Consider the following 27,171-nt stretch of genomic DNA (forward strand, 5'->3'; position numbering starts at 1 on the left):
AAAGCGAAAATTGAAAACCTATAATGGGAGCATCTCATCGAAGCTGCAAGATGTGAATCTGACCCAGAGACCCATCCTTGTCTACTCTTGGAAAGGGATCTTAACTTGAAACTGTCCAAGAGCCCAGACCAATCCAGTAGCAAGAGAAAGGGTGGCTGGGGTGCCCACTGATAGGAGGAGCTCCTAGGCCCAGCCCTGTGGAGGCCTCCGGGGCTCAGGGGCCCACTCAGATTGTGCCAGAAAGCAAGAGAGAGGAACTGGGGTGAGCAAGCATTGTGGCTTTATCTGTTTCCTGTTTCAGCGAGGCTTCTGCGCAAAGAGAAACAGTACCAAGAAGGGAAATGCTAAGGGGACGCAGAGCCATGGATTGAAAGCTTGCACTTGACTCGGCTGCTGTCTTGCCCCATCTGAGACCAGAGCCAAGATCTACCCAGGAGCTGGAAGGCTTTTCTGAGCTGCTTGGGTTGGAGCCTGGGACCCAAGGTAACTGAGGAGGAGGATGTTTTTGTGTTCAGGTTGGGGTCCTCCGACTCTGGGGTGGAACAGAAGCACCTCCCTCATTGGAGCTTCCCTGAGCTGAAGGGGGAGACACAGGAGCAGATGGTGGAGCTTAAGAGCGTTGGGCGTTGGGTAACTAAGAAAGCACCCCACACTGGTTTCCGGAGCCACTGGCCACAGTGTACAGCTTGCATCGCTCCTCTCTCCATCCGTTAGATTGAATTAGGGGGGAGCCAATGACAGGATTCAGGCTACCTAGTGACAGGGGCGTAAGTTCAGTGAACTTTTACAGCTCTCTTCAAAGCAGGGAGTCCCCCAGACGAGTAGCTGCCTTCCCAGCAGCTTAAGTGTAGGCCTATCTGTCCTGGCTCACAGCAAGAGCTCTGGACTGGGAAGCCATTCACCGCACACACAGCCAGGAAGTGGGAACAGAGACTCAGAAGGCCAGCACCCGGACGTCTCCCTCTGGCAGTGAGGAGGGCTGTCCCCAGCCAGTCCCACGTCTCCCTGGAGCTCCACTGGGCCCTGTCATGCTGCCAAGGGGCGCCCCACAGATGCCAGAAAGCCCAGGCAGTGGCCCAGTGACCTATCTTTGAACCTCAAAGGGACCAGTTCCTTTTTCTTCTACAGCCCATCGCTGTCAGTGAGCCGACCCACATGGTCTCCTGGTGCAAGCCATCAGAACAGTCCAGCTGTCCCAGGAGCTGGGCAGGATTCCACTCAGCTGTCCCCAGAAGTGCTACCAGGCGTGAGGGCCTGGGGGTCGGGGAATGCTCCCTTCTCTAAGGGGACATTTCTAGCGCACCTCCCGCTTGGGTAACAAGCCCCAGCACCTGCCCCTCAGGAAGCGGAGGAGGCAGCCTGTTTCAGCGGATTAGTGCAGACAGCCTGGTGGCATCCAGAGAGGCCTTCCCTCAGACGCAGCTCCTCCCCACGGCCCTGTCCTCTTCACAGCAGGAAGGGGGAGGATTCTCCATACCCAGGGATCCGCCTCCTCTACATAACCGGTGGTCACCAGGAGCCAAACAGGGTGGGGACCTCGCCCCCACATGTAACGGTGGAGCGCAGGCTGGACACAGTTCTTCACCCCCATCTCTTTGCCTTTCTGCCAGGCCTAGCTGAGAAGGTGGCTGTGTCCCGACCACAGAGAAGCCCTTTCTTCTTCTGGCCCAAACCCAGAGGCCAGATGAACCAGAGTAGTAAATAGGAGGATGTCCCAGACAGGCATCCCCTCCATGGGGTAAACAGCACCCCTTTAAGAGAAAAGGGGACTGGCGGGTGCAGCATTCTTGGTCCTGGGAGCGCTAGGTTAGCTTTGGGGCCTTTGTCTTACGGCACCGTGTCTGCAGTATCCAAGATCCGCAGGACAGGGGTAATAATGATCATAGCTGATCTTTATTATTATTATAAAAAGCTGACATTTGTTGTGTGCTATGTGTCAGATGCTTGACATGCATTTTTTTCTTTTCTTTTTTGAAAATATATTTTATTGGTTTTAGAGAGGAAGGGAGAGGGAGAGATAGAAACATCAATGATGAGAGTCTTTGGCCAGCTGCCTCATGCATGCCCCCTACTGGGGATCAAGTTGATAACCAGGACATGTGCCCTGACCGGGGATCAAATCGTGACTTCCTGGTTCATAGGTCAATGCTCAACTACTGAGCCACACCGGCTGGGGTGCATTTTTTTATTTAACCCTCATAACCTTATGAGATAAGTTTCCATTTTATAAATGGGGAGACTGAGGCTCAGAGGTGTTTAATAGTTTTCTTCAAAAGCACATAGGTAGGCCCTAACCAGTTTGGCTCAATGGATGGAGCGTCGGCCTGTGGACTGAAAGGTCCCAGGTTCGATTCCGGTCAAGGGCATGTACCTTGGCTGTGGGCACGTCCCCAGTGGGGGGTGTGCAGGAGGCAGCTGCTCGATGTTTCTCATTGATGTTTCTAACTCTCTATCCCTTCCCCTTCCTCTCTGTAAAAAAAAATCAATAAAAAATATATTAAAAAAAAAAAAAAGCACATAGGTAGTAGGTGTCAGAGCCGGGACTTAAAGCCACACTGAGCCCAGAGCTGGGCTCCCCGCCTCCCCATCCATGGCAGAATAGCCAGGGGCTCTGCATAGGATGCCACGGCATAGATTCCAGACATGGAGTTCACCTGCACTTAATCCCAGTCTCCTCTAGCCAGTCATTTATAACTTAACATGAATGGGCTTAACTAAGTTTTTTAATAAACAAAGTGGCAGCTGGGAAGTCAGAGGACCCCTACAGAGTGAGGAGAAAAGCCTAAAGAAAGGTGAAACAGCCCTAGCTGGTTTGGCTCAGTGGATAGAGTGTCGGCCTGTGGACTGAAGAGTCCCAGGTTTGATTAGGTCATGGGCATGTATCTCGGTTGCAGGCTTGATCTCCGGCCCTGGTCGGAGTGTATGCAGAAGGCAACCAATGGATGGCTCGCTTTCTCTCTTTCTGTCTCTCCCCCTCCCCTCCACTCTCTCTAAAATTCAATGGGAAAATATCCTCGGGGCAGGAATAACCATAAAAAGGTGAGGCAGCCAGGGTGGGATGTTAGAACAAGCATGGCAGCACCCTCACAGCTCTGCTCGGGTCAGCCCTACCCAGGACCAGGCTATGCCCCTCCAGGACTCAGGCAATTGAGAAGGTGCAGGGCTGAACCACATAAGACCCCTCTCAGGGAGTGAGGCCACCCCACCCCTGACCCTGGGGAATGAGTCCTGCAGAGAATTCCAGACCGAGCCAGATGGGCAGTGAGGTTCCGATGAGGGAGCACAGAGGCTGCTACCTGCTGAGTCTATTTGGCCTGTAAATAGACCCGAGGGGCCAGAGCTGGCAAAGACCTGCTGTTGGTGCAGTTGAGGTACCCTTCTCTGACCTACTCAGGAACTAAGGCTCCCAGGGTGGTGGGTAGGCAGGTTGGGGGACCCAGAAGAGAAGCGGCAGCTGTAAGGGGGGCTCCTCTTCCCTCCGCAGTCACTCCTGTGATCAGGGGAGGAAGGGCACAGAATTTCCAGCACTCAGGATCCCGCTGAGCCAAGTCCCGCCCCAACTCAGCCAGGCTGGCAGAGGGTTCTAGGTAAAGAAACACATTTGCAGAAGGTCCGTGCGTGTAGGAGAGGGTGAGGGGAACACAGAGAAGGAAGAAGGGTTTGGGAGTTATCTGAGCAGCAGGTAAGGCCACGTAAAGGGGCGACAACGTGTGGCCTCTACAGAAAGGCCTGGGGACTTTGGGCTACTGTTTTGGTTTGTTTGGTTTTGTTTCATTTTTGTTTGTAATGACCTTAAGGAGACAAAATCCATGTGTTTGCTGGGTTTTTTAAATATATTTTTTATTGATTTCAGAGAGGAAGGGAGAGGGAGAGGGAGATAGAAACATCAATGATGAGAGAATCATTGATTGGCTGCCTCCTGCACACCCCCCCCTGGGGACCGAGCCCACAACCCGGGCACGTGCCCTGACCAGGAATTGAACAATAACCTCCTGGTTCATAGGTCAACGCTCAACCGCTGTACCACACGGGCCGGGCTGATTGCTGGTTTTGATGGCACAGCCTGTGTCTGGGCTAAGAAAAGCAGACTTGACACCATACTTAGTTCTGACAGGGAGGTGATTCCAGAAAAATGAAACTCTCAATGCCAAGAATTATTGAGCTGGAAGTTCTGATATGGGTTTCACCAGCACTGGGCCCGTGGCAGGTGCTTGGCCAATACTGATCTGAGTTGATCGGCACCTGAGAGTCAGAGCCCGGGTCTGGACTGGGAGTCGGGTGCCAATGGACCATGATTAGAGGAATTAGGGTGGGGTTTCCATCCTGGACTGTGCCCAGGACCAAGCTCACAGCTGGTTGCTAAGGGCTAAGAAGAAAGCAGCAGGTGCTGGTCTCAGGACTGGCCACACCTTGGAGGGGTCTGGGTGTCCCTCGAGGCCTTGAGTGGAGTCACTCGCCTACTCTAGTAACAACCTGGGCCAAGAGAGCAGTAAAGATGCTGGCTTGTCCTTTAGATTTGGGAACAGGGAGCCATTCAACTGGTTCTCTAGGAGTCCCCAAAGAGTGAACACATCCCTGCCATCCAAAAGGTGACAAACTCATGATGATTTTTATCAATGATTTCTCATGGTCCCCCGACTTAGAGGCAGGGTGAGATGTTTGGTGAATGAAGAAGTGGCAGCCAGAAAGACTTTCCACTTTGCAGAGGGGGAGACAAAGGCCGGAGAAAAGCAGAAGTTAGCATAGAGACTGGACCCTGAGAGTCCTGACTCTCAGTTTAACATCATCACCTCCTCTGTTTTCAACCCACATGTATATGCTATTTCCGCCCCCCTGTCCAGGGAGGTAGTCATTTTTCTGCCCATCTCCTGACCCCTCCCCTTCTCCTCCCTCTTGGCATTTGGCAGATCCCGACAGCTATTCCAGGAACTGGAAGCCAAGCACAACAGGTGCTCAAGAGCTCCTCATGATCAGCCCAGACCCCAGGCCTCCCGCTGGCTTGGCCCGGTGGGCCGAGAGCTACGAGGCCAAGTATGAGCGCCGACAGGAGACCCGTGAAAGCCGCCGCTGCCGCCCCAACATGACCACTTGCCGCCAGGTGGGGAAGGCGCTGAGGACCCAGCACACAGAGCAGCTCCAGAGAGCCCGACAGCAGCAGTTCTTCAGGAGAAGGAACCTGGAGGTGGACGAGAAAGACAAAACACAGAGTGGTCCGGACAGGGAGCAAAGTCCCTCCAGGAGGACAGGCCAGGAGGCTGAACTCAAGAAGCTCTTGGCTTGGCCCAACAGGATCCCTCCCCCCAGACAGCAGGTGGGCATGCCTACGGACACACTGCTCCGTTGGGGGGGGGGGGCCTCCAGGTCACTAAAAAGTGATTCCAATTAAGTCCCTTCCTCAGTCATACAGTAAAGCTTCCCTTAGCCACTTACCAGAGATTTTTGTTGTTGTGTTTTTCTGCTTGTCTATTTAGCTATTTTTGTTTTGCACTTGCCTTATAGGAGAGAAAAAATAATTTTAAAAACAATTCCACAGCTAATTCTTAGTATCAGTTCAAATGTAGGCAATCTACACATCTTCTACATCCTTCATCCACCATTCAACACGTAATTATTGAATGCCTATTGTATGCCAGGTACCAGGCCGGGCCAATCTTCTGATTACCCTCTCAAAACACACACACACACACACACACACACACACACACACACACACACACGTCTATTCTTCTGTGAGCTATTGCACCCACCCACCTTCTCTCTTCCTCTTGGGCCATTCCAACTCTACTAAATTCACTCAGCTAAGGCCTCATCTTGTCCAGGAAGCCTTCCCTAGCTTCTCCAACTCTGCTCTCCGTGGTTCTCATGAGGCTATTAATCCTCTGAGATTAAATAACGACCCAAGAACCCATTAGTCTGGCCTGGGGGGAAGCTATGTTGGCAAAAAGAAACAGGGTGTGTCCAAATGACCTCAGCCAGCAAACTATCTGTGTCTTCCCATCCATGCTGAGCATGTTGGCAGCCGGGGTGGGTCTACTGTATTCCCTAGAAACGCCTGGCCTTGTGCCCTACCCAGAGTAGGTGCTCTGTGGGGGCTTCTTAACTAGTGGACCTGTTGTCCACAGTAGGAGGTGCTGTTCAGAAAAATGATCCTCGCGCCCAACAGTAAGATAAAACCAACACTGTACTTTCTAAGGAAGGAGGGCTTCTGAGTGCTTTTGTTGAAAAAATATTTAAGGAGAAAAAGATTGGGCCCTGGCCGGTGTGGCTCAGTTGGTTGAGCATCATCCTATGCACCGAAAGGTTGCTGATTTGATTTCTGGTCAGAGCACAAACCAAGTTTGTAGGTTCGATCCCCAGTCAGAGTGTATACGGGAGGCAACCAATTGATGATTCTCTTTCACATCCATGTTTCTGTCTCTTGCTCTCCCTCTCCCTTTCTCTCTAAAATCAAATAAAAAATTTTAAAAGGTTGGGAAACACAATTAACTAAAGAATTCCAACTGAGGCTATCAGTTATTTAAAGTTTTATTGAGCTGGTTTGGCTCAGTGGATAGAGCCTCAGCCTGTGGACTGAAGGGGCCTGTGGACTGAAGGGTCCTGGGTTCGATTTCAGTCAAGGGCACATACCCGGGTTGCTGGCTCAATCCCTAGTGAGGGGCATTCAGGAGGCAGCCAATCAATGATTCTCTCTTATCATTGATGTTTCTATCTCTCCCTCTCCCTTTCTCTCTGAAATAAATAATATATTTAAAGTTTTATTGAGATTGAGTTGGTCTGCATGATTAAATACCACAGGCATTTCTTAGCCTCTGAGTGTTATGTTAAAAGCAAAGCATAGGATTTTTGAATATGTAAAAAAAGAAAATATAAATTAAAAAAGCAGACTAAATTGTGACAACTACTACTACACCCCTCTTTACAATTCCCTAGTTTACCTTCTCTTCACACACACCTCAGCAGCATTCCAGCTACTCCTAAGAGGAAGGAAGCCATCCCTAGAAGACAGAAGGGAGCTTAGAGTTCATCTACTCCAAACCCATTACACAGATAGGAGGCTGAGACCTGGAAAAGGCAGTTTCTGATCCCAGATCCCCTCACTCCCCACTCAGACCCGTTCTCTTTCCATATCACCATGCTGGCTGTGTGAGTGGCTGAGACCAAACAAGGTAGACAGGGATTCTAGAGAGTCTAGTTGGAGACAAGCCCAGCTCCCGCTTCCTGGCTTGAGGAGGACCATTCCTGGCAGCTGAAACAGGGAAGGCAAGAGCAAGTAACCATGCAGCCTTGAAGGCTTAAAGGGGTTACTTTGGTCCTCTGGGCCTGAAACTTGATCATCAGTCCACCTTTCTGCAATCACCTGGAGAATCCTGTCCTAGTGGCTCTAGGCATCAGCATCTGCCACTTGCTTTCCAGGTGCCAGGGACCAGCTCTGAGGTCTTTCCAACCCAACATCACCCTCTCTCAAGCGTCTGGAGGGATCTGGACAATCACCTCCCCTCCCAGGCCCAGGGCCTTCCACCACAGGACTTTGCCATCAAGAAGCCACCCAAACACCATCGTGGTAAGAGCAGAAGCTCCCTCCCTCACTGGGGCCTGCAGAGAATCCTGCCATGTCAGTCCCAGCTCACTGGTGGCAGAGAGCCCCTGCCCCTCCCCACTTCCCCCACTTTCTCTCCGCCCCCCCGCCCCCCCCCCCAGCCCTGTTCTGAATCACCTGCTCCTCCATCTCTCAGGCACTCAGACAAAGGCAAAAGAAGCACAGCCAACAACTAAGAATGATGCCAGTCAGCAAACCAAGTAAGTACCTTTTGTGTTCCTGACCCCAACTCCTTCACATCCCATCCATTCCTCTACGTTTTCACTTGAATACCCTCACCCAGTATGCAGGGAACACAACGAATGTCCATGTCCACCTTCATTAAAAAAACAAAAACAAAAGGCCCAGCTGGTGTGGCTCAGTGGTTGACCATCAGCCTATGAACCAAGAGGTCATGGTTCGATTCCTGGTCAGAGCACATGCTCGGGTTGTGGGCTTGCTCCCCAGTAGGGGGCGTGCAGGAGGCAGCCGATTAATGATTCTCTCATCATTGATGTTCCTATCTCTCCCTCTCCTTTCTCTCTGAAACCAATAAAAATGTATTTAAAAAAAAAAAAAAAGAGGAAGATCTTCCCACCCTATTGGCTTGTCAAAAGAGAATAGAGAGGGAATCAGCCCACCACCTCCTACCTGTTAGTTTCTTTGCTCCATTGTCATTTTGTTATTATTTTTTCTCTTCCCAGTTGTGGAGTTGCGGTTCTAGATAAGGTAAGAAAATCCTTACCTTGGAGGGGTTGAATCAGATCGTATACAAGCTGCTCCAAACTCTGGTATTCTGGGATCCCATGAGAAACTCCGCTGGGATGGAGGGGCGCCTTCTCCCTGGATGAGCATAGACGTGAGGGGCTGGGGGGACTTTGTCTGAACCAAAGAAGAAAGTTTACTCTGCACGAGTCAACCGCAGCTCTGGTTGCACGTTCCGGGACTTCAGCAGAACTAGAGTCTTCTTGACTGCCCTTTCCTTTCTCTCTAGGAAATCATCCAGCTTTCCGAGTACCTCAACGTAAGTAACGTGAACTCTCCCCTCAACTCCTCCACCCATGTCCTCTCTCCTGCGCCAGGTTAATCTTACCCTCTTGCATTCTGCTCCCAGGAGGCCCTACAAAGAGAGCTGGTTCTAAAACAGAAAATGGTCATTCTTCAAGACCTACTGTCCACGCTGATCAGAGCCTCTGACAGTTCCTGGAAGGTAAGGGAAATGAAACCTCTGTCTGAACAAAGCTCATCAGCTTCTAAGTTTGCCCATCTCCTTCTCCTTTCCATACCTTCCCTACCGAGTATGGTGTGTGTGTTTTTCTCACTACTGTAGAGGCAGGAGGTAGAGAATGATGCTGAGACCTAGAAGTCAAACAGCAAATAGATGGTCATAGTAAATATATGGGACGGCTCAAAATCCAGGGCCGTGAGGGCTACACACCCAGGGAGGACCCAGAAGCAAAAGGGGCAAGAATCCCCAGTTTTTAATTTGTTGGAACGAGGGAGATCCCAATACAGTTAATATTACTAACTGTGGTAAATGCCAATTATTTTTGTATGGCACTCATAACCAATATGAACTCCCAGCCGGCATGCACCTACTGCTCAGCCCAGACGGGAATGTGAGAGTGGGAAAGAACCTTAGAGGTCATCCAGTCTGTCTCATTTTGCCCACGCGGAAACTGAGCGTCAGAGAGGTCAAGTGACTCGCCCAAAGTCACACTGCTGGTTAGAGGCAGGACTGGAACTAAAATGTAGATCTCCTGATTTCAGCCCATTCATTCAATGAATATTCATAGACCAGGTTCTCTGTACCGAGCATTGGAAATAGTGAGATTAATTACACAGGGTTCCTGCTTTCAGAGAGCTTGTGGTTTTGTCATGGAGTCAGATGCCTAAACAATGCAGAGATATGAGAAATAAATGTTTCAGCCCTAACCAGTTTGGCTCAGCGGATAGAGCGTCGGCCTGTGGACTGAAGGGTTCCAGGTTTGATTCCAGTCAAGGGCATATGCCTGGGTTGTGGGCTCGATACCCAATAGGGGGTGTGCAGGAGGCAGTCAATCAATGACTCTCATCATTGATGTTTCTATCTCTCCCTTCCTCTCTGAAATCAATAAAAATATAATCTTTTAAAAAAGAAATGTTTTCAGGATATAGTAATATATAAGAAGGAATGAATAACTCTAAAGAAGATGAGAACCAAGGAAATATTTATAGTAATGTAAATATTTTCCAGGCAAACGTGGAAGAAGGAACTATATTCCAGGCAGGGGATATGGCACAGGCAAAGACCAAGAGGAATAATATAGTCTAGTGCAATGAGTCACCAACTTTTTAATCTCAGGACCCCTTTATACTCTTTAAAAAAAAAATACCATGAAACTCCCCCCCCAAAAAAATAATTTTATATTTGCCATGTTAAAATATACCATATTAGAAATTAAAACTGGAATCTTAAAATATATATTAATTTTAAAATAACAATAGTAAATCCATTACATGTTAACCTAAACTTTATATTTTTAGGAAAAATAGGTATATTTTTAAAAAATAGTAAAAGGAGTACCATTGCTTTAAACTTTTGCAAATCTTTTTTTAATGTCTGGCTGAACAGAAGACAGCTCCATTCTCAGATTTGATTCTGCATTCAATCTGTCGCAAAACATTGTTCTGGTCGAAGCATATGAGGAAAATCTGACCTCAAACCGATCTGTAGTTAGAAAAGGGAAGACCTCGCTTGAAAAGGTCTCAGGGATTCCCAGGGCTCCTCAGATCCCCCGTGGAAACCCCTAGACTAGTGTGTTTAGGGAGCTACCAGCAGTTTGACGCCATCAGAGCGTAAAGCACCAGGTGCCAAGAAAGAAGCCACACCCTCAAGGGCCTCTGTGACCATCTAGCCCACCGCGCAGATGGCTTCTGCTTAGACAGAGAGAGGAAATGGAGGGCGTGGAACCAAACTGAGATGTTTGCAGTGATGTAAGAAAGATTTCCTAAGCTCAGCCCTCCCTCCTCGCATCCCTCGCTGTGCCTGGGTTTAGGTATCTACGTTCCTGATTAAGGAAGTCCTTTCCATCCAGAGACTAGGAGTCTGGGGCAGACAGCTGTGCAGGCCAGAAGGTTTCCAGGGCTGAACTGCATTGAGATGTTTCTCTCTTTTACTCAACAGACAGTTGATAAGTTCCCACCAAGTGCTGGGCCCTGTGCTACCAGGAAAAATGAGGAGCGAGGTCTTTGAGGCTGAGGAGCTCACACTCAGCAGGGAAGGGAGAGATGTGTCATAAGCAACTAGCACAACGTGACAAAGCTGTAACAGCGGTGTCTACAAAGTGGCCCAACGAAAAGAGAAGAGAGCCATTATTTGGCCTGAGGTGGAATAGGGTAGGTTCTGAAGGACAGGGACCATTTGAGCTGGGTCCTGGAGGATGCAGGGGAGTTTACCAGGACAAAAGTGGCAATGATGATGGGGCAGAAAAAGCAGAAGGGCAAAGAAACCAGAATGGTTCCAGGCCTACGTATGACAAAGCATTGGGTGTAGCAGAGCGTGGCTGAAATGAAGAGATCATGTCAGAGTCGTTCCAAAGATAAGACCAGAAATGACCTCAGACGAGTCTCTAGAATTATGACTGTTACACTTTTTCTGTTGAACATAGCATCTCAAACTTAAATAATGTATGGACTCCACTTTAGAGGGAAAATACAGATATCTCAGATCCAAGAGATTGCGTGTCATCTCCGGTTTGGGAAACACTGCTATAGACAATAAGCAGGACAGCAATGGAACGATGCTTTATTCAGGTTTAAAGGCTTAGAGTGTCACCCTGGCCAGTTTTGCTCAGTGGTTAGAGCGTCAGCCCACAGACCAAAGGGACGTGGGTTTGATTCCCAGTCAAAGGCACGTATCTTGGTTGCAGGCTCCATCCCAGGCCCTAGTCAGGGCCTGAGCAGGAGACAACCAATCTATGTGTCTTAAATCCATGTTTCTCTCTCTTTCTCTCTCTTCCCCTCCTCCCTCCCCTCCACTTGCTCTGAAAAAAAAAAAAATCAATGGAAAAAGTATCCTCGGGTTAGGATTTAAAAAAAAAAGTCCTACAGTGCCTGGTCCATCCTTAGAAGGAGCTCAATCAATAGCTCCGGAACTGAATGGAAAGTGAGTGATGAGATCTGTGTTTTAAAAGGTTCTCTGACAACAGTGGGGACCCTGGCTTGAGGTTGTGTGCGGGTAGTGAGCACTTACAATATCCCAGGTAGAACACAATCAGAGCTGAAAGGACAGCAAGCCCGGTGGGAATGGGGAGGAGGTGTTAAGAGACATTTTCGAGGTAGACTATGGGGCAGTTTCACAGTACACACTCCAGCAGGTGGGCAGAAGTTCCCCTGGCCACACTGTGGTTTCTCCCTCCTTCTTCCTGCCCCTCCCACTGTTCACCCTCCCCTTCTTCCTCCTCCCCATCAACGCCCTCGTTTCCTGTTTTTAAGGAAAATAGTCTCAGACTTTTCAATAAAGACTTTTCAGTTACTTTTCCCCCAAAACAAGGCAATTCAACCTTCTACCCCTCCCATGGAAGCCTCAACTTCAGTGAAAGGTGAATTTGGGAAAAATAACTGATGTGGCCAGAACAGGACATTCGGCCCAGTTCAAGCCTTTATTTTTCCCATTTGGTCTCTCTGATTTGAATCTCCAACTTCAAATGCAGAGATGCTCACAGCCAACTCTGTTAGAACCCCAAGGATCAGCTCCCTCCACGGCCTCTAACCTCCATTGACTCTGGGCCTTTTGGATGCATCGGTCCTAGGGCACCACCAGAGTCCTAAGCTGGGGACAACCTGCAGAGCAAAAGCAGTTCAGGCAGGAAAAGCCAGTGCTCAGAATTGGGCAATTAAAAAAAACAGGAGTGGGGCACAAGGGGGTTTTTAAGTTCCGCAAAGTAGAAATGAGATCTTGAGATGACAGCGAGGCAGGGGATTGGCTGCAAGTCCTAAGCCACTTCTGCGAGAGCAGAGTCCTGCTGGGGGCTGGCGCTTCTGTGGTGAGGAGCTGGGGCTGGCGCTTCTGCGGTGAGGTGCTAGCGTGCCTGGAGAACAGAGGCAGGGGAGAGCCACGTAGAAGCAGGAGCTGAAGCCGCCTAGACCGGCACCAGGTGTGTATGGCCTCCACCTTGCCCCTTCTCCAAATGGGGGTACTGTACTCCCTGAGCCCTGGGCTCCAGGGGTGTGACTGCCCCAAAAAGTCCACAACAGGCCTGTAACAAGTGCTTCTCCCCACATCCTATACCACTGGGCTTCATGTGGGGCGAGCTGGGGCTCAGGCCAGGAAACTACGTGCCCCATTTGCAACAACTTGGCTGCCACTGTCCTGCCTGCCTTGGGGAGTCTGTGCAGAGCTGTAGGCAAGAGAGTTTTTTTAAATCCAAGACTTGAGTAGCCCTTTATCCCCCCTGCAGGGGGTTATGCTGAATTGTATCACATTGCAAGATGAATAGAAACGTAATCTGGGGTCTGGCTAAAATACAAAAACAGTTGGAAGAGGTAAAATATTGAATTGAAACCATAGTAAGGGAGGAGAGAGGAGCTACTGAAAAAGGGGTAGGACACTGGGGAAAATGTAAGAATATTGCCTGGGGTTGGTCTGTTTTCTTCCCAAACTCTAGCAAAATAAACCTTAAACTCGGTGGGTTTGATTGCAATCTGCAGAGTAAGAGTTCAGGCAAAGGAAAATGCTCAGAGTCGGAAGATCTGAAGCAGGAGATGAGGGTGTGGAGGGAGTGGATTTCAGGACCTGTGTGCATTGACAATGAACAGGCCACTCTGGGGAATGCAGCCCTGTAACCAGCTATTCTGGAGCCCAGAACAGTGGCGGTCTTTGTCCATCTCTGTTATCTGTCCCAAAGCCCTGTGGCTATTGTACGCGCAAAATCCCTGACTCTCAGCTCTCACACGAGAGACATTAGAAAAAACATCAATAGCAGGAGACACTTTTGCAAGGCCCAACTGAGTAACACAGGAAGCAGAAAGGGTGGGGGCGGCCCCTGGCTCCCCTGGTTAGAAGAATCAGCCAAACAGGAGCTGTGAGATACCACTTCCTGCCTACCCCAGGTGCCCTGAAACTCCCTGAGCTCCCTCCAAACAGAGTCCCCTCCTCGGCCCCAGGCTATTGTGGACTGGAAACCGTTGGGGGCATTGGAAATGCACCTGAGAAGAGCTGGGGCACCTCAGGCCTGAGGAGGAACAGGCCTCACAAGAGTCCCACAGGGCCTGGCACAATTCAGCACATAACAAGGGGTAAGAAAGAGAATGTATACTCCCCCTAGGAGTATACCCTTCTAAAGTAAAGGTCCATGTACAAGACTGAGAGAGGGTGAGGAGTACAGAAGTGCCCAACAGACAAGGAGAGAGGTAATGAGGGCAGGAAAGGACAGCTTAGAAGCTTTCCCTCAAGGGGACCCTGCTAGGATCCCTGAGCCATTTGATAGAGAACCTCAAAGTAGAGAGAGGAGTTTGGGGGTCAGTCTGATTCTTCCTTCTCCTATTCCAGAAAAAAAGGAATAGATCCTCTTCTTCCAAAAAATCCTTTGTCATCTTTCCTCCTCCCTACTTCTTGAAAGGGTTGTTTGCCAAACATTGAGCATAGACCATGTTCTAATCTAGACAGTAGGCTGGGAACACAGAACAAAACATTTCGTACACTATATTTTGGCCCAAATTCTTTTATTCATCCCATCTCTTCCAGGGACAGCTTAATGAAGACAAATTAAAGGGCAAACTGAGATCCTTAGAAAACCAGCTGCACACCTGTACCCAGGTAAGCCTTCTGGAGAACACTTCTAGCCCAGGAATCTAGAATTAAAGGAGAATGCTTGAATCTCAATCTTACGCTCTAGAAATGCCACCTGATAGAGTGTAAGGCACGCACTCCTACTCACCCAGTTCTGGCTTTGCCATTTTCACTGTGATCCCCAATATACCATATGTCCACATTCTATCTGTATCCTCCTCTCCCTTTCTCCCAGTGCCCTTCACTTTGCACCCTGGGAAGGAATCCCAGCACCAAGCATTTTGCCAGCTCCAGGGCAACCTTGAGAATACTGGAGCCCTAGGGAGGAGCCTTGGTAAAGATTCACACCACCCGACTAGGCCCACACAGGTCCTAATTTTTGGACAGATGAGTTGAATGTCATAATGAAATTTTGCAAAATTCTTTTCATTCCATGGGCAACCTTCCTCTTGTAGCAACCTGCGGAGAATGTTGTAAGGCTGCGACTCTTGGCTTCCCTGTGACATTGTTATCCAGCTTCAGTAATCTCTTGATTGGCCTGATCTTGGATTACAAGAGATAGAAAGAAACCAGCTCTCACACTTTAGAAGCGATGTGTTTCTGATAAGTAGGGACATGTCAAATAAGAGAATGAGTTGGAGCAGAAAGACTGCTCCTACCTGGAGTCAGGGAGATAAGGTGGACCTGGCCGCACAGCTGGAGTCTTGCAGAAAAGTTTCTAGAAGAGTCTATAGATTTGCTGATCCACAACTTTAAATTTTCAGTATGACCTCTTTTGTCAGACTCTAGATTAGAAACTGAATTATGCCAACCAAGCTCATAAGAGACCGACATAGAATCCAGAATGCCAATGAACTCATGTTCCATGGAGGATAAAGCTGTCCAGTGACCGGCACAGTTAAGTCCAATAATTGGGACCCACCCACTCAACCAATAATTCCTGGAGATGCTTTCTAATGAAAAGTCTAAATTCACCATAGCTAAGATCTGGAAACAGCCTAAGTGCCCATCAGTAGATGAATGGATTAGAAAACTGTGGTACATCTACACGATGGAATACTATGCTGCTGTAAAAAAGAAGGAACTCTTACCATTTGCAACAGCATGGATGGAACTGGAGAGCATTATGCTAAGTGAAATAAGCCAGTCAATGAAGGAAAAATACCACATGATCTCACTCATTCATGGATAATAGAGACCATTATAAACTTTTGAACAATAATAGATACAGAGGCAGAGCTGCCTCAAACAGATTGTCAAACTGCAGCAGGAAAGCCAGGGAGGGTTGGGGGGCAGGAGGGAGGGGGGTAAGAGATCAACCTAAGGACTTGTATGCATGCATATAAGCATAACCAATGGACATAAGACACTGGGGGATAGGGGAGGCTAGGGGACTGTCAAGGGCGGGGGGGGGGGAAGGACACATATGTAATACCCTTTGTAATACTTTAAGCAATAAAAATAAATAAATAAATAAAGGAATTATATTTAAAAAAAAGTCTAAGGACACAAGGCCCATTCACATTTAAATCCCAATTTTCAGATGATTCCAAAGCTAAATGGGAATGATTTCATATTGATCCCTAAATTTGCATTATCTAGGTCACTGCTTACCCAGTGGGTAATCCAGATTTGACAATGACAGATACCCGTGTTCCCCAAAATCACAGAGCATAAAGATGAAAGGCATGGGGCCCTGCCTGTGCGGTTCAGTAGTTTGGAGCGTCGTCCCGTACATCAAAAGGCTGTGGGTAGAGTGGAAAGATGGAGACATGCAGGGGATACTATGTGAACACTAAGAAAAGCCACCTAACCCATAATGTTGCGGGGGAAGGGTAAGATTTATCAGAACTTACATGATTCTTGGGTTGAATCTTGAGCATGAGTTGAAGTTAACCAGGTGAAAAGGGTGGATAAGGATGCTCCAGGTAGAAGCAGTTCCATGGGCAAAGGCAATGGCCAGAAAGTCCAGTGCTTAGGAAATCTGCAAGCAGTTCCGCTTGGGTGGAGAAGGCACAGAATGAAAGCCCGGGCATATTAAGTAGGAACCATGCGGAGGAATTTGGACCTGGTCCTTAGGACACTGGGAATCCACTGAGAAATTGAAGCAGGTTGTGTGACAGGATCAGATTTGCTTTTTATTTTATTTTATTTTTAATATATTTTATTGATTTTTTACAGAGAGGAAGGAAGAGGGATAGTTAGAAACATTGATGAGAGAGAAACATCGATCAGTTGCCTCCTGCACACTCCCTACTGGGTATGTGCCTGCAACCAAAGTACATGCCCTTGACTGGAATCGAACCTGGGACCCTTGAGTCCGCAGGCCGACGCTCTATCCATTGAGCCAAACCGGTTAGGGCCAGATTTGCTTTTTAGAAAGGACCTTGCAGCTGCAGCACTGAAAGAGTTTGCATTAATTCATATAATATTATTAGAGTCTGAACTAAGGGAGTGGTCATAGGGCTAGGGACGAGACAGGTGTGAGCTGCAAAGGAGCTTGACTTGACAAGGGTTGATGACCAACTGAATACTGGGAGAAAGTAAGAGAAATCAAGGTGACTGCCAGGTTTAGAGCTTGGGAGACTGGATGGGTGATCATGCTGGTCACTGAGATATGGGAAGCCGAGAGAAAGGAGCAGATTGAGAAAGATTTGCCAAGGGCCCTGTTTGTTATCTCCTTGCACATCACCTGAGGGACTTTCCCTGGCCGGCTCTCCCCAGGAAGAAAAGCTCCACCAGATCACTGGTATCTCTGCCCTATAGGCAAATTCTTTTCATTTCTGTACCCCAGCTCGGGATTGGCACACAGAAGTTCAATGTGTACTTGTTGAATTGCATCAAATTTACAGAAATATTCCCCTTGGGGAATGAAAAAGGTGCTGATGGAGATGGAAGACCAGAAAAACAGCTATGAGCAGAAAGCCAAAGAGTCGCTGCAGAAAGTGCTGGAGGAGAAAATGAGCGCAGAGCAGCAGCTGCAGAGCACGCAGGTGCGGGGATGCTGCGTAGTCTGGCCACTGGGGGCCCCGGGCGGCTCTGGGAGTCAGCTGCACAACTCCAGGGAACCCAAGGTACCACCCTCTCCCTTGCTCTCCCTCAGCGGTCCCTGGCTCTGGCTGAGCAGAAATGTGAGGAGTGGAGGAGCCAGTACGAGGCTCTGAAGGAAGACTGGAGGACCCTGGGGACCCAGCACAGAGAGCTGGAGAGCCAGCTCCACGTGCTTCAGTCCAAACTGCAGGTACCAGCCCCTGGAGGTGGGGAGGTGGGAGAGGAGGCGGGGTTTAGCGGGAGGAGGGCTGGTGACAGCAGTGATGAGAGAAGCTGCTCCTGGATTGGGGGCCCCAAAGGCCGTTGACAGCATCTGGTTTTCAGTTCCTCACTCACGGCCGGCTTTGTACCAGACTCACTGTTTTGGCTCTGAAATCTAATTTTGAGTTTAGCCAGGACGTTTGCACTGCCCATGCAGACAAACTAAGTGTCCGTTGGAATGACGCCATCCAAATGCAAAGGGCTGAAATATTCAGCAGCCTATTGTCAGATCCCAGCCCATCCTCTGCACCCATCCCAGTACAGCATCCAGTTCAGAAATGCCCTCTACTGGCACAGAACAAATGCCATGAGTTTACTTATAGGCTGGTAGTAACATCTCCTGCCACATCCCTGGCATTCTCAAGGGTACTATCATTCTGATCTGCATTACCTTGGAGAAGTTAACCAACTTCAAGCCTCAGTTTCTTCATCTCAAAAATAAGTAGCTATATCATAGGGTTGCTCTGAGGGGTAAGTGATGTGATCCAGGCAAAGCACTTAACACAATGCCTGGTACATATAAGCCCTCATTAATATTAGCTATTATTTTCCATAGATTTTTCTTACTTGGTTTGGAATTGTGAGGACCCATCTCAAAAGGTTTATCTTTCTAATTTTCCTGAAGTGGGAATCTGAATACAGTTCACTTGATAAGAGGGTGTCTTATCAAATGAGTGAATCTACTGGCCACTGCATTGCATCCATATCTCAAATCACCTACAAGGCGACTTTTACAAATCTTTTTCTTTTTAACCTTAATTCTTTGTGAAAATGACACTACCAAAAAAAACCTGATAATGCTAAGATGAAATGAAAAGATAAAGTGAAGACATCTAGAAAAGTCATGATTTGGTATTCCTGAATTTGGACATTTACCCAAATAAATCCCTTGTGAATAATAATTTAAAAAAATCGAATGCATTATTTGTAATAAAAGGAATAGAGCAGAGCAAAGAGAAGATTTTTTTTTAAGTCCCTATTTTCCTATTTCCCTAGTATTCCTATCTCTAAAATTCTACACTCTCCTGTAATTTTCCTCTTCCACGGGATCTGCCCCCACCCTCCACCCTAGCACTGACCTGCTTCTGCATCCGCCCCTCTTCCTCCCTGCAGGGAGCGGACAGTAGAGACTTGCAGATGAACCAGGCACTGCAACTTCTGGAGAATGAGCACCAGGAACTGCAGGCCAAGATTGAGTGCCTACAGGGAGACAGGGACCTGTGCAGCTCGGACACCCAGCACCTACAAGGTACCCTTCTCCTCGGGGGCCTCTGGCCGAGTGAGACCAGCGAAAGAAGCTGGATGGAGAAAAGTGCTTCACCCGGTCTTTCATTGGTTTGTTTGGTTGGCTTTAAGATTCCATTGTACCTTGAGGGAAAGGCAGGGCTGCTTTAATCATCCATGACTGAAAACTGATTTTTCAGCCCTAGCGCATCTTGGAGTATCAGCTCTTTTCCAGCCCATCCCTCTGGGCCAGACCACAGCTGCTCCACATCAGTCACATGTGTCCAGGCCACATTCCTGATTTGAAAGGGAAAGGCCAGTTGAAAGGTTTCTGAGCAGTCAGCTGAGAGAGGACCAAAGCGTGCGCAAATACAACACTTAACTCACCCCATTTGTTAATGCAAATGACATCCAAGGTACTTTGGTTCTGGTTTACCTCTTCAGAGCTGCGACAAGTAGAAGGAAGGGCAACTTGCACTTGACACATATCAGAGGCCACGGACAAGGCAGTACCTATGAGGAATTTCCGTCCTCAGGTGTCGAGTGCATTAATCTTGGGTTCTTCTGTTTTGGTTTGTATTATTTCATTTTTAGATCAACTAAAGAGGTCCGAGGAGGAGAAACTCGCCCTGGTGACCAAAGTACAACAGTTGCAGAGTAAGTTCCCTTTCCAGATTCGAAAAGTAGCACATCTGGCCTTTCGGTGTTTATCCGGGGGGGGGGGGGGGGGGGTGTTAGGGTCCAGTCTTTGGCAGCTCCCCGACCTCTGACAGCCCTGTTCTGTGAAGTGAGGTCATTTACATAGCTCTTCACACGTTATATATTAGCCTGTCCTTTTTGTTCTTTTCTGCCTTTTTCCTTCCATGCCAGTGACAACCACCTGCCTTTCCCCCAGAACTACAGGTTTTTTTAAGTGTTAAGTTTTCTAAGGTAGTTCTGATATTGTATATTCTCTTTATGTACATGAATATGTCACATAGACCTTGGTCACTAGAATGGTTCAGAAAATGAGCTCCCTCTACACATGCCACTTCTACACTCCATATTGGGGCCAAAGAGGGGAAGGGACTTTTCATAAGAAGAGTAGACAATTTCTGAGAAGCTGGAGAATCTGATTCCATTAATATAGCGGTTCTCCAGAGCAGGTGCTGAGTGGGCAAGAAGTCACTTGAAAATCACTTATGTATTCAATACATATGGCATGAGCCCCTACCAAGTGCCGGCCACTCTAGCTATACACACTGAGGATACAGTAATGAACATAACTGATACGGTTCCTTCCCTCAAGAAGCTGACATTCTAAGTAAGCTCTGGAGTAAAGTATGGAGTTTCTGTGAACAAATGTGTCAGGTAGTGAGAACTGCTATGGAGAAAAATACAGTTGCTATTTTATACAGGGTCATCTGGGAAAGCCTTTCTTCTAAGGCAGCAGTTCTCAACCTGTGGGTCGACAACCTGTGGGTCGCAACCCCTTTGGGGGTCAAACAACCCTTTCACAGGGGTCGCCTAAGACCATCGGAAAACACATATATAATTACATATTGTTTTTGTGATTAATCACTATGCTTTAATTATGTCCAATTTGTAACAATGAAAATACATCCTGCATATCAGATATTTACATTACAATTCATAACAGTAGCTACTTCAAAATTACAGTTATGAAGTAGCAATGCAAATAATTTTATGGTTGGGGGTCACCACAACATGAGGAACTGTATTAAAGGGTCGCGGCATTAGGAAGGTTGAGAATCACTCTTTTAAGGTAACGATTAAGCAGAGAACTTAAAGGTAAAGACATAGTCGGAAGAGATATAAGATGGTGCATTCATAACAGGAACACAGACTGGGTGACTCAAGAACAGAAATTTAGTTTCTCACAGTTCTAGAGGCTAGAGTCCAAGATCAAGGTGTCAGCAAGGTTGTTTCCTTCTGAGGGTTTTGAGGGAAGGATCTGTTTCAGGCTACTTCCCTTTGGCTTGTAGCTGCTGTCTTCCCTGTGTGTCTCTTCACATGTCTTCCATCTATGCATGTCTGTGTCCAAATGTCCTCTTTTTATAAGGATGCCAGTCATATCTGGTTAGGCCACCCTAATGCCCTATTTTAACTTGATTACCTCTATAAAAAACCTATCTCCAAAAAGATCATATGTTGAGATACTTTAAGTTATGACTTCAACACAATTTAACCAATAATAGATGGGAACATCTTTAATAATTAAGGTTCTGAGCAAAGTGCTGAAAAGCCACGCTTTGCAGTAAACAAACCAACACAGACAAGTTTCTTGTGTTTCCCAACAGGTCTGCTTCAGAGTCAATCCTTACAGCTTCAAGAGCAGGAGAAACTCTTAATAAAGAAAGGTCAGCAAATTTACTTCCACAAATTCTAAGACATTGCTCTTTCCATGCCTGCCTAGAGGCAGGGGGATGGACTGCATGGCCTCTTGGAGTCCCATCCAGTTCTGACATCTGTTAGGTCAGGGATCTGAGAAAGCTTGTTAAGGGCTGATCATTGGCTCTGAGAACACTTTAACTAGTTAGCCTCCTACCCTGAGAGGTATGTAAACTGTGAAAAGGGATTTCTACTTCCCCTGAAAACATGTCTGTGTTGAACATTTCAATAAATTGATTTTGAACTCAGGATTGCATGTCAGTTTTTACACTGGACTTTCCAAATCACATCCAACTTCTCCTCTAAACCATGTTGCATGCAGAAGTGACCTCCCTCTCAGCCCTCAAGAGTCTGCTGCCTTAGCTTCCTGAGAATGCATCATGTATATGGAGGGGCAAAAACTCCTCACTTACCACTACACAAGGCCTTTTGTTTTCTCATCACAATCACTGGGTAAATGGAAGGCAGAAATCATTACACCCACATAGTATGGATACGAAAATGAAGGTCTTATGGTCACACAAATTAAAGACACAGCTAAGACAACAATGCAGAATTTAATCACTAGACTGCCAGGTGGTTGAAAAACCATCTTTAACCACACGAAGATGGATTCTAGGATGTGACTGCCTTCTCATGACTGAAATAAGGACAGAAAGGAAGGGGGTTATATTGACGCATCCAGCAAACCCACCAGTATAACTAGAAAGGATGTGACCCCTAACCAAAGAAATTGGATTAAGAAGTATACTCTAAAAGTATCTGGCATTAGACAGGACTAGGGATACGAAGAAAAGTAAGATGCCAACCTTGCCCTCAGTGGGGCTCACATTCCAGCTCTCTGTCCAGTCTGAGCAGGGTCCCAATGGGAGTGCTTTAAAAGTCAGAGATTTCCATCCCTTGAAGTCTAACCAAAGACAGGCCCTCTCTTTCTCCCTCCCCACCCTTCTCCTCACGCCCAGGGGTCCTCTCATGGACAGGGCCCTTCCCAGAGGTGTGGGCCTCACCATCACTGAGAATCTGGCTGCTTTTTTAGATCAGGCTTTGTCTGTGCGGAGCCCAAAGCCCTCCCTTAACGAAGCGGAGCCTGAGGGTACAGGGAAGGAGAAAGACTGGGATTTCAAAGACCAGCTGCAAAAGAAGACTTTGCAGCTCCAGGCCAAGGAAAAGGAGGTGAGACGGTGACCTCAGGTTGTAGTGGGGGGCTCAGCCTACGGAGATAGGGAAACCTGCTGGAGGCATCCAGAGAGCAGGGATTTCAACACCAGCCCTTGTGATTGGATGCCTCCAGGTATTGATTTGACTGTAAAAACTGTCTTGCTTTAGGGTTAGTTTGTCTATCATTTTCCTTCATTATACAATCCTTATTCATTTTATTAGCTACTTTTTAGTATGTCAACCTAAACTCAAACACACTTCATGAACATTAACGCCTCAAACTTTGCGCTACACTGAGTATGTTAAAACTTTATACTCTTTTAAGTAACAAAACTCTTCCTATCTACAAATTCACAAACACATATCCTCGGCTACTGACCAGGAGCCTTGTACCGTGGTCATTTCCAGGTCTTCTGTTCCCTAAGAATTTCATTGTTTTTGATGTCCCCTTTACAGAGCACTTGCTCACTGTCACATGAAAGCACACACTTATATAACGTCTATAAGTAATTAATATATACTATGCATTATAATCACTCATGTAAATGAACACACATTCCAGACAAACGAGGTCAAACAGCAAAAGGCAAACTGAAATCACTGAGAAGGCCTGGGAAGGAAGGAAGGTAGTACAAATTCCAAATGGACGAATGGGTAACTGACAGGGGGCCTGCTCCTTTACCTGGTGATGACCTTGGCGGTATTCTCCCCCCCAGTGCAGAGAACTGCATTCAGAGTTAGACAACCTCAGTGATGAGTACCTCTCCTGCCTGCGCACGCTGCAGCACTGTCGAGAAGAGCTGAACCAGAGCCAGCAGCTGCCTCCCAGCGTAAGAGCGTGATCCTCCCACACAGCCCTCGATGATGGTGGGACTATTCCTCCTTCAGCCACATCTTCTGACCAGCCTGTCCCACTCAGCTTGGTTTATACCGACAGTATAGCAACCATGGAAGGAAACACTGGTTTATGTACCCCAGCTTAATTTGCATGGAACTTTCTTGTTGTTGTTGTTGTTAATCCTTACCCGAGGATATGTTCCCATTGACTTTAGAGTGGGAGGGAGGAGTGAGAAGCATCAATAGGAGAGACACATTGATTGGTTGCCTCCTGCACACAGCCCAGTGGGCCGGAGAACGAACTTGCAACCCAGGCATATGCCCTTGACCAGGAATCGAACCCACAACCCTTCTGTGCACAGGGCAACACTCTGACTCAGGAGTCCTCAAACTACGGCCCGTGGGCCACATGCAAATACAAATATTGTATTTGTTCCCGTTTTGTTTTTTTACTTCAAATAAGATATGTGCAGTGTGCATAGGAATTTGTTTATAGTTTTTTTTTAAACTATAGTCCGGCCCTCCAACGGTCTGAGGGACAGTGAACTGGCCCCCTGTTTAAAAAGTTTGAGGACCCCTGCTCTAACTACTGAGCACACCAGCCAGGGCGTTTTGTTTTGTTTTGTTTTGTTTTGGTACAAGTCTTAAGCCTGAAGGGACTATTAGCTAAAATAGGAAATGGTGTTTTTTGGCCTATTGAATGTAGTGGCAAGGACAGAATGAGGAGAGAAAATGTAACAAGGAATATGAACAGAGAACAATACAATTTTGCCAAGTTACTTTCCACCTTTGATTGGACTTGTATTTAAGTATCTGGCCCCAGCTGGCTGTGGTTCCCTGGGCCAATGATCCTGGCTTATGGGCCAGTGACTACCAGCAAAGTGGTTTTATCCCAAGGGAGGTAACAAAGTGAGAAAACCTTCCCCTCTTCCACCAACCCAAGATTTCCCACGGGGCCAGAATGGGAAGGAAAATTGTTTTTGCCTATATCTTCTCCAACCAACCCATGGCTTCTCTCTTCTCCCCTTCCACCCTCAGAGGCAGTGTGGCCGATGGCTATCAATGCTGATCTTGATGATTGCTATAGCACTAGCAGTGTTCCTGGCCAACAAGGACAGCCTGATGATCTGAATAACTTGTGACAGCTGCCTTGGGTGAAAATCAGAAGCAAAAAACTCAATAAAAAACTCAAGAAGGTTTGGATACTTTCAAGTGTGGGTTTTCCCAACGCAACTGAGATTTCTAACTTTATTATTTTTTTCCACCTACTGTAAAATAAACAAATAAAACTTTGACAATTTCTGTTCCCCAGAATTGTTTATTCATGAATGACCGACCTATCGCATCAAATATGACACTTGAGCATCCTGGTCTACTTTCCTTAGTCCAATTCAGTTGGAGGTAGATAAACATGCAGTAAAGCCCAGGCCTGCTATTTTCTAGTGAACACTACCCAGAGTATATTTACATTACCACACCATACATATAGTATACAAGGGTACACTACTTGTCCTCCACCTCCCTTCTTCTCCACGATCCTTTTTTTAAATAGCTATTTTCCCCTATACTAACCTTCTCCACCTACCCCCTCACTCCCTTCTCCACAATCTCTTTCCTTCTATCTTCTATCTAGTGAAAAAGGAATAGACATCTCAGTTAAGTCAAGAGGACTCCTTAGTATAGAAATGGCAAGTATGTACTACCAATGCTGCCGCCGCCACCACCTGTTCCCGTGCCCGTCACAGACGTGGCCAGTTGACTAGAGCATTCTTCCCTAGTGTTCTCAAGACGCTCAGAATTGACACTTGAGATGATGCCTATTCGTAATCCCTGACTTAGAGCTGAATATTTAGTGAGTACTTTCTACATGGGAGTTAGAGGGCCACAACTGGCAGGGTGACTATCTCAGAGGAGATGCTGAGGTCAGTAAAGTCATTCTGAGCCCTACATCGAGTCCTCAGGTCCTTCTCCCAAGTGTTTAGAATGTCTCTCAGGGCTGGGAACAAGCTCTCTGGGACACTAAAGGAATACAGCAAGACTGGGGGTTGACCAAGAAGCCATGAGATCCGAGCGGTGAACACCCGTAGTGGGGTCATGGCTAAGCAGTTGTCATCTCCCTGGTTCAGGTGAAAGGTATAGGGAACAGGATAGCCCAGGAGAATCCCAAACACAGTACAGAGATTCCAGTCTGAGGAGCAGAGCCTGCTGCAGGAGATGGCCAGGGACAGGTCCCTCGGCAACCCCTGCAAATGGGTGATGATCTTGGCAATGAGGGACTTCAAGTCCTGAAGCTGGTCCAGGGAGCGGACAGAAGGGTGAGATTGGGAGCTGGAAACATCCACAAAGGCTACAGGACCCAGCAGCACCTGCTCCAGGTGCTGACATACATGTTCAGGTATGACGATCAGGCTGTTGCCTCCAATATCAAGGATGTGAAGTCCCTTGGTCAGGAAGCCCAGGCCCTGCAGCTCCCCCAGATAGCGCTGGAGCTCTGATGTTCCCGCACCGTTGCAATCATACAGCAGGGCTGGCTTCAGTCCCTGGGCCACAGCCAGGACCTCTCCGGCCAGGTGAAGGCAGACAGCTCGGGCCAGGCCCCGTCTCTTTCCCATGCTCAGGGTCTGCTGAGCAGCTGCCACCAGCAACTGAGGACTTGGTGTCGACATGGGATCTGGAAGCAACATCAGGTATGGCCTCTTTAACTAGAGACAGTTCCCTCCCCTGGGCCACATCTCTGAGCTCCGGACACTTGAAGGACCTAAAAACAAAGCAGGGCCAGGGGATTATTAACAACCAGCCAGTGACATACATACCAGGACACCTGCCAACAGCCCTCCCCCGGCTGATAGCATCTTCCAAAGGTCATTGTCCCCCCTTATGCTTTGGAATGCTAACCCAGGCCGGGCAAGATGGGGTGATTCCTACGGCTGACTCCGTCTCCCGGAGCCCCAAATACACGTGTCTTTCTGGACTTAGGGATAGGTTTATATTCTTTCTGGCTTCTATTCCAAATTGTGACCTTTGTACATTACTTTCTCTGATTCGAACTGTGAGAAGTTTGGGGCAACGAAGAGGCAAGGCAGTCTCTTGCAAAATTCTGAGCATTTCACCTAAAACTGCCCTCGGAGGCAGAGTTCTAGGTTCCAAATGTACTCTTTCCACCGCCAATTTCCCCTTCTCTTCCCGCCAGCAGAGTTCTGAGAATAGACATCTGATGAAACTGACATACACTAGCATGTGGGCTGATAACCATCTCACCCTGTAAAAGTAAATAAATGAAATGTGTAAGAGTTGCCGGAGGGTGGTATTTTAATTTCCGCCATCCCTCCTGGTGGACCTCCACGGACCCTCCGCGGAAGGGCTCACGCCAACGCCCACACCCTTTTCGGAGCCAATTATCGTGTCTTATTAAACCAGGCAGAGGGCTCGGTATCACACACATACGTTCGCCTTCCACTTCCGCTGCAGGTTCGCGGGCTCAGGAACGTCCTTTTATAGTCCCTTCGCGCCGCCACACAGGCCACGAACCGTGCAATCAGCCGCCCCACGGGAAATCCCGCCCGCTCGGCTTCCGGTCGGCAGAGCCGGTCTACTGCGCATGCCCAACGCGACTCCTCCCCACCCCCGCCGCCTTCCATGACGTCACCAGCCCGCTCGCCGGGAGGCCGGTCCTTTCCTACCACCAGAAGCTGGCCCCGCCCCTCTGTATAGGAACCGCGAGGAGCGGAAGTGGCCCTGAGAAGGCGGGACCTGGTTGATTGGCAGCCCGCTGCTACCCTCCTCGGCTTCCGGCAGCTGGCTCCAGGCGGTGCAAAAACACTTTCATTTGTGCCGAGAGAAATGCGATTTCCCCTCCGAACGAGATTTATCTCAACGCGGCGCGACGTGTTTTGCAGAATCG

General features: G+C 48.0%; 2 protein-coding genes across 5 annotated transcripts; one reads left to right on the forward strand and one right to left on the reverse strand.

Moving 5' to 3' along the window:
- Positions 1 to 235: 235 nt before the first annotated feature.
- On the forward strand, positions 236 to 24,443 carry TRAF3IP3 (TRAF3 interacting protein 3). Of its 3 annotated transcripts, XM_059675352.1 has the most exons (16): positions 236 to 483; positions 4,908 to 5,311; positions 7,414 to 7,561; positions 7,734 to 7,797; positions 8,281 to 8,305; positions 8,571 to 8,600; positions 8,691 to 8,786; positions 14,304 to 14,375; positions 17,201 to 17,341; positions 17,452 to 17,589; positions 18,774 to 18,909; positions 19,479 to 19,541; positions 21,185 to 21,244; positions 22,312 to 22,448; positions 23,150 to 23,263; positions 24,309 to 24,442. In XM_059675352.1, exons 2-16 carry the CDS (start codon positions 4,967 to 4,969, stop codon positions 24,399 to 24,401), a joined length of 1,662 nt encoding a protein of 553 aa, XP_059531335.1. In that variant the 5' UTR covers positions 236 to 483; positions 4,908 to 4,966; the 3' UTR covers positions 24,402 to 24,442. The 3 variants fall into 3 exon arrangements, with proteins under 3 accessions (XP_059531335.1, XP_059531336.1, XP_059531337.1); XM_059675353.1 differs by lacking the exons at positions 22,312 to 22,448; positions 23,150 to 23,263 and having other exon boundaries at positions 24,309 to 24,443; XM_059675354.1 differs by lacking the exons at positions 22,312 to 22,448; positions 24,309 to 24,442 and having other exon boundaries at positions 23,150 to 23,262.
- C18H1orf74 (chromosome 18 C1orf74 homolog) lies at positions 22,866 to 26,863 on the reverse strand. 2 transcript variants are annotated; one of them, XM_059675356.1, is made up of 2 exons: positions 26,715 to 26,863; positions 22,866 to 26,028 (listed from the first exon to the last, which is right to left on the reverse strand). In XM_059675356.1, the coding sequence occupies exon 2, from the start codon at positions 25,952 to 25,954 to the stop codon at positions 25,145 to 25,147; it is 810 nt and encodes a 269-aa protein (XP_059531339.1). In that variant the 5' UTR covers positions 25,955 to 26,028; positions 26,715 to 26,863; the 3' UTR covers positions 22,866 to 25,144. The 2 variants fall into 2 exon arrangements, with proteins under 2 accessions (XP_059531339.1, XP_059531340.1); XM_059675357.1 differs by lacking the exon at positions 26,715 to 26,863 and adding an exon at positions 26,381 to 26,514.
- Between the last annotated feature and the right edge of the window lie 308 nt (positions 26,864 to 27,171).

This window comes from Myotis daubentonii, chromosome 18, assembly GCF_963259705.1.
Source record: "Myotis daubentonii chromosome 18, mMyoDau2.1, whole genome shotgun sequence".
NCBI lineage: Eukaryota > Metazoa > Chordata > Mammalia > Chiroptera > Vespertilionidae > Myotis > Myotis daubentonii.

Bases quoted from the DNA above. Each gene is read 5' to 3' on its own strand.
- TRAF3IP3 (XM_059675352.1), top strand. From the start codon at position 4,967: ATGATCAGCCCAGACCCCAGGCCTCCCGCTGGCTTGGCCCGGTGGGCC. The intron at 19,542-21,184 runs GTAAGTTCCCTT...GTTTCCCAACAG, and splicing joins CAAAGTACAACAGTTGCAGA to GTCTGCTTCAGAGTCAATCC. The intron at 22,449-23,149 runs GTGAGACGGTGA...TCTCCCCCCCAG, and splicing joins TCCAGGCCAAGGAAAAGGAG to TGCAGAGAACTGCATTCAGA.
- C18H1orf74 (XM_059675356.1), bottom strand. From the start codon at position 25,954: ATGTTGCTTCCAGATCCCATGTCGACACCAAGTCCTCAGTTGCTGGTG.